Genomic DNA, 10,508 nt, shown 5'->3' with positions numbered 1-10,508 from the left:
AAAGTGCTCTAGGTTTATTAGTATGTGTCATTTAGTTTTGTTGTGTTGACTGTATCGATGTAATCTATGTGTTTATGTGAGGCACTGGACTGGCAACAAAGTTACTTGGAAAAGGGCAATATAGAATATATTTACTTATAAATCCGTTTTATGAAGACACTATTGCCTCATAAATGAGATACCTTAGCTTGTTAAACAATTTACTTCATATTATGATTTGGCATAATGGGTATTCACAGAGTCTGTATTCTGGACACCAAACAGTTGAAGACGTTTTCTTTTGTGTTTCAGCTCATTAGTTGTGAGTTGTTGCTACAGCTTAGCTGAACTTGAGTTGCACTTCTGTGGACTCTAGCGTGGATACTGAAGACTCATCAGACCCTGGAGTGGCTAAACTTGTTTCCGGTGGTTTCCAGCCACCATTTTAAAACTGTTTGTAGCCAATGATCGTCCTAATGACCTCATCATTGAATGCAAATCTATTTCTACAGTACTGTGGCTAAGGCTGGTAATGAGCGCTTGAAATTCTCCTTGATTGACTTAGAGATTGCACCAATCTAAGGTGTTGAATAAATCTAGTCAATGCTGCATTTCATTAGCAGCTCTGCGCTTGCAACCATGGTGACTCACCCTCTAGAACCTTCTCGCCACTTCAAACACAGTTACCTTCTGCCATCTGAAGTGCGCTGATGTGCACACCTGTTCAGCAATATGCAATGTAAGTCTTCAAAACAATGTTTGCTATATTCTGAATACTAAACCCCAGTTTTCTATACATACTGTGCAATGTATGGACACATATAAAGATAGCAAATGTTGAGAACAAGCTATCAAAAAAAAGGACCAAACATGGCTTGACAGTCAGTGTCCATTTCAGTCTGTTGCTATGTACCTGGGATCAGACGAATAATCCACCCACCCTAACAACCACATGGGAGCCATTACAGACGTTTGTAGTTGTTTGAAATGGCAGACGGCCAATACAAAAAGGGTGATGTGATGCAGGTGTCAGATGAGATTTATGTGTGTGTGTGTGTGTGGGGGGGGGTGTATGTGGGTGTGTGAGAGAGACAGAGATAAAGCGTGAAAGAGTGAGAGAGAGATGAACAGTTGGGGTATTATTAGCAGACAGAAGTGAGTCATCCATGTTGATAATTGGATGCTGCTAACTAATGGGAGGCGACTTTAAATTAATGCATTTACCATCTTTGATCTTCTAGACGTTTCTTTTTTGCATATTTTTCCCATTCGTGGCTCAACACTTCACAATTCATTTTGTAGACACTACCTGTCAGAGACTATATTTGTCGTAAATGGTTCGCGTATGTATATATTTTTCTACTTTGACTTGTGGTCATACTCACAACATTGATTTATTCTGCATTAACCAAACCAACTTATATTATACACTCCTTCCATTCCCTGGTGCTGCATCCTTGTTAAACTGCAAGATACTTGAATCACACACCCATACTGCAGACCCATCATGGCATCAGTTATCAGATCAGCTTCTCTCTATTCTCCATTGGTTGACTTGCCCAGTCTCACTGAGCAGGTGTGACCCTATAGCAATAGCTCATCCCTCTGTCAAAAGGGCCAACCAGCTGCCAGAAAATAGCACAATCTGTTTCTGACGTGTTGTGTGCATATGTCACAGAGAGGGAGAGAGGGTGAGTGTACGTGAGAATTCTTTTGCAGACAGAATTTCTAATGGCATAGAATTCTTAGGCGTTCCATATGTGAGTCCTTTGCCATGAATAAGCATGAGATCAACCTGAAAAGTCCTCATTCTCATTCAAGTCTGCTGAGCTTGATTTAAATGTTGGCTAACTCAGTTGGTTTATTTAAGACAGTGTTTCTGATTTTCTAGTTCATTTAATCATTGTGGATCGTCTCATAAATTACCTTAACGTTTGCCAAGCTTCTCTTGATAAACAGACTTGCCACGCTTAGACGGCATTGTCTAACACAGGTAACAATATCATGGGAAGATAAGCCATGCTGTCAAGGGAATTATTTCAACCATGGATTCCAAGAAATTCTCTGTGGTATCTTGTCAAAGCTAGTTTATTCAGAGGTCATGATTTGGAGTGGAGGAAGGAGAGACTTGCTCTCTGTGCCTCTGTGTACTAGCTGGTGTTTTTCCTTTTCATTCATTTCAAATAGTTGGACTGTTCAATTGCTGTTGACATTTCCATTTTATCTCCTGCATCTATTTTGTATTTCTATCAGAACGGTAAATCAAACAAGTAAACTCGGTTTAGGGGTTATCTTCTCCTCCCGGTCCATATTCAAATAACTACCTCTAAGCAATCAGATTTCGTCTCCCCCCTACTTCTGAAACAAGGATGTTTCCAGCTGTCAATCAAATGCAAAAATTTACTTATTGATTCATCTAAAGTCCACGCCCTTAGAATTGGCAAATTGAACAACAGGCTGCATTTAAATATATGTATAGTGATTGTGAAATTCTATATTTATAATTTGCTCCTTTGTCTGATGTGATTTACCACCCTTTTCCAACTAACAAATATAGCAAATGCTTTTTTTGTTAGTGTGCCAACTGTCTTACATGCTAGCTAGATAATGTTACCCTAGCTTCCAGGAGGGCTACTTCCTGTTTGACCATACTCTTTTGTTGGCCTGCTGTTAGCCTGCCCTGAATTGTGCGTGTGTGTGGAGAAGCTCTACAACTAACCCTGTGGCATCTCCTCAGTTCACTAGAAGGAAATTGGATTACATAATTAAGTCTTTCATCAATGGCAAACGACAGCTCAGGCTTTCTAGCTGGTCTCTCTTAAACAGTTCATTTATTATCAATTTACACTTCATTAAAAATGCCAGGATAGTTAGGAGATGTGCTTCATTTTAGAATAACTTTGCTATCCTATCAACATTATTGCGGTCTGTTTAGTATTAAGCCTCTCTTGTTTACTGTGTGAGCATAATCATTCATTGCTTGTTAAGACAATGGCTTTATCACTTCATGATAGACAACTTGAGGTGTAACTCTGTAGCCTCTGTAACTGGTAATATCACACCTGTCCTCCTTGTATCTGGTGTGTATCATTACCATACAGTTCTTTGGATTTATCATCAAATCTCCAAGGCAGCGATTGTGAGGTCTTGCTAAAACCATCTCACCCAAGTTCCTCTATTTATGTTGAAATCAAGCTGTACCACTGCAGTGACACCTGAAGCATGCCTAATACTTTGCTCTGTGAAGTGGACAGAACAAGTGCAAATACATAAATGGGAAGCTACACGCATGGGCTATAGTAGACAATGTCACACTTAATAAAGTCTCTCCCAGCTGTGTTGTTGATCAAATATTTCCTTCCTGAGTTGGTAGGCCTATTTGTACTTGGTATCCTATACACACTGCTGATGATGATAGTGGGATGATTGCATGGTGTGCTAATGAATGCTCATTCATCATGATATTGCACATAGCATTCACTGTTACAGTATAACGTTTACTAGGATTTTCCTGGATTCTGAGATTTTATCATTCGGATTTCTGTGATATTGGCCAGAATATTGTTGCTGTCTGCAGACCCCTGTTGCTGTCTGCAGGGAGCACATCACAGTTATTAAAAGCTACCCCACAGTGCTCGCCCCTCTCCACATTTTCTGTTTATCTGATACTGTTGTGGCATTTTCATTTCTCCATGTGCCAAAACCTTTGGATGAATTTAATTGGTAAAACATTGGTCTTCTCATTAGTTATGAATTGCATATGAAAGAAGGTGACAGATTGTGACGTGCATTGTGATAAATGGAGGAGTTGTCATAGTACGAGGGGGGCAAATTCTTTGGCTGAGGCACCACAAAAAGTTCAATTCTTGATATTACAATCTGAAATTGTAAATATATGGTTAAGCATGTTCAATCTCCTCTTTTGTCTTTCTCAAAGTCATCGTTTTGGGATCTGCCATGTGGTGCCAGATTCACTGCATTCAAATCCTTTGACAAGATTTTCCTGTAAGCCTTACTATAGTCAGTCGGGAACAGTTATTTGACACATATACAGAATATGAACAGTTTGACAGTATAAATACTGTATGTGCAGTTGTAGGATTGAGCATGGCTGTGTAACTTCCTCAGGTCTTCAGTATTCTCCTCTCCTGCAGAGGTTCTCTGAGCTGCTTGCTTCAAAGCTTCAGAGACTTCAACAGAGTCCTACAGTGACAGACAGCCACATCCCTATACCATCCTTTCAAGGGAAACACTTAGCTTCACACTGCCTCTAACACACCTCATTTTGTTTCCTTTTGTTGTCAGAGACTGGAAGCCGGTCAGTTTGGTGCTACTGCTGAAACATTCCAATAGGAGATATCAGGTTTAGATGTCAGTTTTGAGTCAAGGAAGCTTAATGCTCATGCTCGAATATTTCTGGTTTATGGCCGTGTTTGTGTGTCAAGGTGCCCTCTGCTCTGACACTTTTATGGGTAACGACCAGTTCTTCTGCCATATTTTTCTTGATGGATTTTTGTCTCTCCAGGCTCTTAAATGGAGCAGCAAGGTTACAAAGCGCAGCACAGAAAGGTTAGCACAGTGCCAAAACAAAAAGACAGTGGAAAGAAGTACCCAACAGAGGAATAATTGTGGGGAACAGTGACCCTGTCTAGAAATAGCAGGCAACAGGAAAGAGACACAGACTGTGGCAGAAAAGAGAAGGTGAAATGCAGCGGAAGACAGTGGGAAGAAGATGGATGCGGCAGAGATGGAGATAGGAGCACTCATTTCGTGAGAGAAGAGAAAGATATCGCTACACCCAGAGTCAGACGTGTTTGTGTGTAGGGGATGTGTGTTGGTTCACTGAGTGCCAAGCAGAGCTTGTTTAAGGGGAAGGTTCTTTGCAAAATGCCAATGTTCACTACATAAGCTGTCTGAGAGACTAGTGAAAACATGACATGCAAGTAAAGGCTTTGCTTGCATTAGTAAGACATTCATCTCTTTCAATCCTCATACTGTTGGCACCCAGATTGTCAGTAAACGTTTTCCAATTACTATGGTGTGTGGCATCTTGGTGGCAGCTGCCATTGTAAAAGTATGTTCCCTTTAAGGTTTGATTAATGCTAAACTGTTTGGAGTACCCTTTCAAGTCAAGATTGATGGCTGGTAGTAGAGAGGTGTTCAGTGATTGCTGGCCACAAACAAACTCAAGCTGACGTCACTCCAAGACATTGGCTCCTTGTCATGTCCTCCCATTACTGTCATCAAGTCTCAGATAAATACATCCGATAAGGTGGGCTCGGCAACTGGGCTATGACAGTTATTTGTGGTTGAAAGGATGTGAATATTAAGAACCATACTTTAGCTAATGTCCTCTTACCTAGGTTAACCACAAATGTAATTGGAACATAAAAAAAGCAGATCAAGGATGACTGGTTCTACTGTGTTTGTAGGTCTTGAAATGGTAGACGCTGTAAAAGAAAGTGATGGTTGCAAAAGTTGATATATTGTGTCAACACCTATTTTTTTATCTTCCGTAGGTCGCTGCCCTAACTCTGTATTCTGGCCGAGTCAAGAGAGGAAGAAGGGAGCTGTCCGGGGTGCTGAATTCCAGATCCATAGAAATCCACATTGCCCATTCATGCGCCTGGGCCATTCCTGATCCCTCCGATTCCTAGCAGAAACCAAGCAGCTCCACATCCAAAAATGGACGACGGCTCGTACCGAGACGGGCGTACGGACTTCATCCGCGGCGCCAAAGACATCGCCAAAGTGGTCAAGAAGCAGGCGGGCAAAAAGGTTGGGCGGGGAGTGGACAAAATGGCCGACGAGTACACCAAACGCTCGTACAAGCGCTTCGAGGAGGACGACGACGATGACGACTACCCCGGAGCCCAGGATCAGGACGGCGGCGGCTACTACCGCAACGACAGCCGGGCCAACGACGACGAGGGCGGCCACAGCGACTCCACGGAGGGCCACGACGAAGACGACGAGATCTACGAGGGCGAGTACCAGGGCATCCCGCGGGCCGAGTCGGGCAAGACGGGCCCCGCGGACGGCGTGGCGGACGCCCAGGCCCAGCTCCGGGACCTGTCGCAGTATGAGGGCGAGCGCCGGAAGGACCAGGAGGAGCTGGCGGAGCAGTACGAGACCATCCTGCAGGAGTGCGGTCACGGCAAGTTCCAGTGGACGCTCTACTTTGTGCTGGGCCTGGCGCTCATGGCCGACGGCGTGGAGATCTTCGTGGTGGGCTTCGTGCTGCCCAGCGCCGAGAAAGACATGTGTCTGTCCGAGCCCAACAAAGGAATGCTGGGTAAGGTGGCTCTGTGTGGGTGAGAGAGAGAGTGTTTGCGTGAGCGTGTGTGTGCGTGTCAGCATTCCCCACCCATCCATCTGAACTCGTCCTTTCAGCAAGGGGCCGGTTCGTCGATGAACTTCTGAACCGTGACTTGCAGTTGCAGGCATTGTAATGAGGTTTTAAGGTGGCTCTCTATTTTGGGGTCTGTTTTGCTTTCTCTTTCTTTGCTCCTTATTCCCATTTCTCCACACGTGTCGTTTTGTTGGCTGTTTGCTGGCTGTTTTCTAGCTGTCTCTGACTGTCTTGATCCATCTCCCTTTCTACTTCTTGATGACTTGTTTCTCGCCTGTTTTCAAATACCTTTTGATATCTCGGTTCACATTTCATATTATTCACTACACAGAATGTAAGAATATCTCTTGCTACTTGGAGATGTCTTGATTTGGCTTCATTGGTTCATATCCAGCCATACATGCCAACTGGAGACATGAACCCCTGATACTACAAAGTGTGATGCCGAAGTTTGCCGAGTGCTCATGTGACCACTACCATTCCTGGGGGCCAATCAGATTCCATGCCTAACATACCATCTGTCATTGGCTGCTAAGCAAGGACACAACTAACAAAAAGCGAAAGCCTTCAGAGGCATCGAACGCAATGTGTGTGCCTGCTTGTGCTGTATAAATTGTATGTAGGGGAGAGTGGTATTCAATAAAGCATAATATAATAGTATAATAGTATATTATATAATATATATAATATTCAATAATAGTATTGAATATCAGTTCAGTGTTAAAAGGGGTATCATGTTTTGGCAGCGTGCTAATATTAGAAGCTGACTGATATTTCTCTTCCCAGGTGGAGAATATATAGCACATGATTATTTGATCAGTAACGTATTGTTTTTCATTCAATCATTCATTCATATAAAAGCATGAGATGTATAATCTGCTATTCTTTTGAAACTGGCTTGTTTTTTTTCCTGTAGGCTGTGCAAATGTGTACAGCGTCCGATATGTGTGTTTCTCTGCTGGACTATACTGTATGTGAGCATGCAAATGAAAATGTATGGACCCCCAGCCACGCCTCCTTCTAACGAAGCAGGCTTGCGTGTGTGTGCAGTGTGTGTGTGCAGTGTGTGTGTGCAGTGTGTGAGTGCAATGTGTGTGTTCTCTCATATATGTGCTCACTGGCTGACATGCAAATGGGCATTGATGGATTGTGGTGTGCTCATTCGTGCGTGTGTGTGTGTGTGTGTGTGTGTGTATGCCCACAGTACAGTATGCATGTATATAGAGTATGTATGTGTATATATATGTGTATGTGTGTGTGTGTTTGTGAGCAGACTGGGAGAACCAGTAAGGAGAGGAGGGCCCTAGTCCCTGCCCTGTTACACAACACTCCTGACTCATGCTGGAGTGCCTCTTGTGCTCACGCTGCGGCCCATGGGCTCCCCCCTCCCCCCTCCCTCCCTTTGAGGACTGTCGTCAGGAAGCCGCTGTTAGTGCTGTCAGGGCGCCAGCCTCTTTAACCTGACGCACTGTTGCGGAACCGCACTGAGTGCGATCGCGTGTGTGTGTGGACGGTAATGGCCTGTAGAATATACACCCCTGCCGTACTCAGCATGGGCTTCTTCATTTCAGAGAGGTGAATTTGGAGAAAGAGATGCGGTATGCGCTGTCGGGTGCTCAAAATAGGATTCAATTTGTCATTGATTTGTCCTTGTATTGAATCCTCAGCTTTTTGAACGGGTGACGCTGTTTGGTGGATGGTGGCCATAGTTACAGGAATATATACATATTATCTTTGTGATGTACACCATCGTGGCCACCCAACAACACAAGAGCTGCAGGATATGTAGCAGAAATATTTCACTGTCATGCTGATTTCACAGTCCAAGAGATTTGAACTGAACTTAGACCCATTCCACACACACACACACACACACACACACACGTACCCACAAGTGCGTTCCCACACATTAATGTACACTACTAACTGCACAATAGTTTTGGGGGATTCCATTGTGGATGAGCTAACACCTTTCCATCTCTCACACCACATGGCCATTATGACCTTCTTCTTGGCTACTTGAATTTTTAAGCATAGGCATGTTTTTTCAATGGAAATCCCCATAAAATCCAAACGAGACAATTAGTAAACTATGTTGCCTTTTTGATGTCTGAGAAATGTCTGCCTGCTGTTCTGAGATAGCTAGGCTGCTGGTCCCTGAGGACAACAGGAACCTTTAGCTCCTTATGTCTCCCTGGCCTTTATCGTAAACGTGGAACTACTACGTCAAGCGTAGCGAAAGAGAGAAACAAGAAAGTGCGTAAAAGAAGGGGTGGACCATGACCAGTGTTTCTCACGTATCAGCATAGAGAGAGGACAAGAGCCAGAGGGGGGAGAAGGTCATCTACTAACACAGTTTGGCAACAGGTTCAGAGCTTATCTTAGCCATCAATTACTGTGGTACCAGCTGGCTTGTCAGGGGAGTTACAGTGTTTATACAAGGAAAAACATTCATATTTTATGTATGTATGATCGGGTAATTGTAGCAACAGTTTTTCTGAACATTGAAGCAGTACAGCTTTAAGAGAGAGGCCCAATAATGTTTCCGAAGTGGATGAAGGCTTGGCCACTAATTCAGCTGGCCACAGTGTAGTGTTCTCTACTTTGAAGGAGTCTCTGCCCCTGGCTCCCTCATAAAGCCCTGTGCGCTCTCGCAGAAAGGGGAAAAAGGGCTATTAATAGCGAACCCTGTACCCTTCCCCCTCTCTCACTCCCACAAACACACAAGCTCACGAAATGTGTGTGTGCCCACACACACACGCACACACACTCACAGTCCTCCTCTATAGCCATGGACCCGTCAAAGGGTTCTATCATGGTGTGGCTGCTTGCTTGCAGACTGTAGCCTCCCTCTTTCTCCACCCCTCTCTCTCTCTCTCTCTCTCTCTCTCTCGCTCTCGCTCTCCCTTTCCTCACCTCCCCCCACTTCCTCTTTTGAATGATGTGGTGTTCAGCTGTCTGGAGGCTCCTCCTTTCTCTTTTTTCCCACCTCTCCTTCCCCCTGCCCCTCCCCCATCTTTCTATCTCTCTCTCTCTACATATATCTCTCTTTCTCCGTCCCTTTCTCCCACTCTCTGCTTCACTGTGCCTTTCACTAGTGTCTATCTCCCTTTCTCTCTCTCTCTTTCTTTCTCTCTCTCCCCTCCCCCCTCCCTCTTTCCTCCATGGGAGTCTCCCCTTTGCCCAGGGCCTTTTAGGTACAGTACAGATCGTGGATAGAGAGTGCATCTGTGGTTAGCAACAGCACTTAGGGTTGGTAGCATGATAACAAAACCACCACTGAACTCTGGAAAACAACCTTAATTAAAACACTCCATTAAGAATGAATGCAAAAAAGAACATTTTATTCAACAATACAGATTTAATCTTTAATACATACCAAGCCAAGCAGTAAAATATCTAACATTTGTCATGTCCCTCCGCTGGCCCACCGGCCAGACTATTTACTGCACACAGATGTGCTGACATTGGCTGTGGATAACCTCTGTGGCCAACAATTGACAGAATGTGATAAAGAGGCAAAGAGACAGAGTGTGGGTGAGTGCTGACTGCCAATCAGCACCATGGACAGTTCCCCCAGCAGTGGCCCACAGACCGGAGGGCGAATGGTGGAGCCACGCAGGCTAAGGCCAATGCTACTGCATTGCGGCGATGGCTATCTAGCCCAGTTGTCATCACCGGCTCCCCTTCGCTGCTCAGACTCCATTGTTGAGACAGAGGGAGAGAGGACATGTGCTGACAGCTGCCTTTCTGACACCCCCACTGAGGCCGTCACAAACACATGCACGTATCATCGGGAGTCAGGTGGCTGAGCGGTGAGGGAATCGGGCTGGTAATCCGAAGGTTGCCAGTTCGATTCCCGGTCATGCAAACTGACGTTGTGTCCTTGGCCAAGGCACTTCACCCTACTTGCCTCGGGGGAATGTCCCTGTATTTACTGTAAGTCGCTCTGGATAAGAGCGTCTGCTAAATGACTAAATGTAAATCTACCAGAACACGCAGACAAAGACAAACATTTGATAAAGCAAGAGTGGAAAAAAAATGGCAGCATTAGAAGGTATACATATACACAAGAATGCATCGCACGGCCGAGCAGATGCACACGTACACACTCGCACCAGCACGCGGACTTTCACCTCTCTCTGCCCTCTGGGATCCATTCAGAGGGACTGTGTGA

General features: G+C 44.6%; 1 protein-coding gene across 1 annotated transcript in view; it reads left to right on the top strand.

Moving 5' to 3' along the window:
• Positions 1-5,664: 5,664 nt before the first annotated feature.
• sv2a (synaptic vesicle glycoprotein 2A) overlaps positions 5,665-10,508 on the top strand; it is an 11,912-nt gene continuing 7,068 nt past the window's right edge. Inside the window, exon 1 of the mRNA XM_067238088.1 lies at positions 5,665-6,274. Within this exon, the coding sequence (XP_067094189.1) occupies positions 5,665-6,274 (610 nt within the window). The remainder of the gene's footprint in view (positions 6,275-10,508) is intronic.

This window comes from Osmerus mordax, chromosome 6 (genome assembly GCF_038355195.1).
Source record: "Osmerus mordax isolate fOsmMor3 chromosome 6, fOsmMor3.pri, whole genome shotgun sequence".
In the NCBI taxonomy this organism is placed as follows: domain Eukaryota; kingdom Metazoa; phylum Chordata; class Actinopteri; order Osmeriformes; family Osmeridae; genus Osmerus; species Osmerus mordax.
Note: the sequence above shows the minus strand (reverse complement) of the source record. Positions and strands in the feature narration are given on the sequence as shown.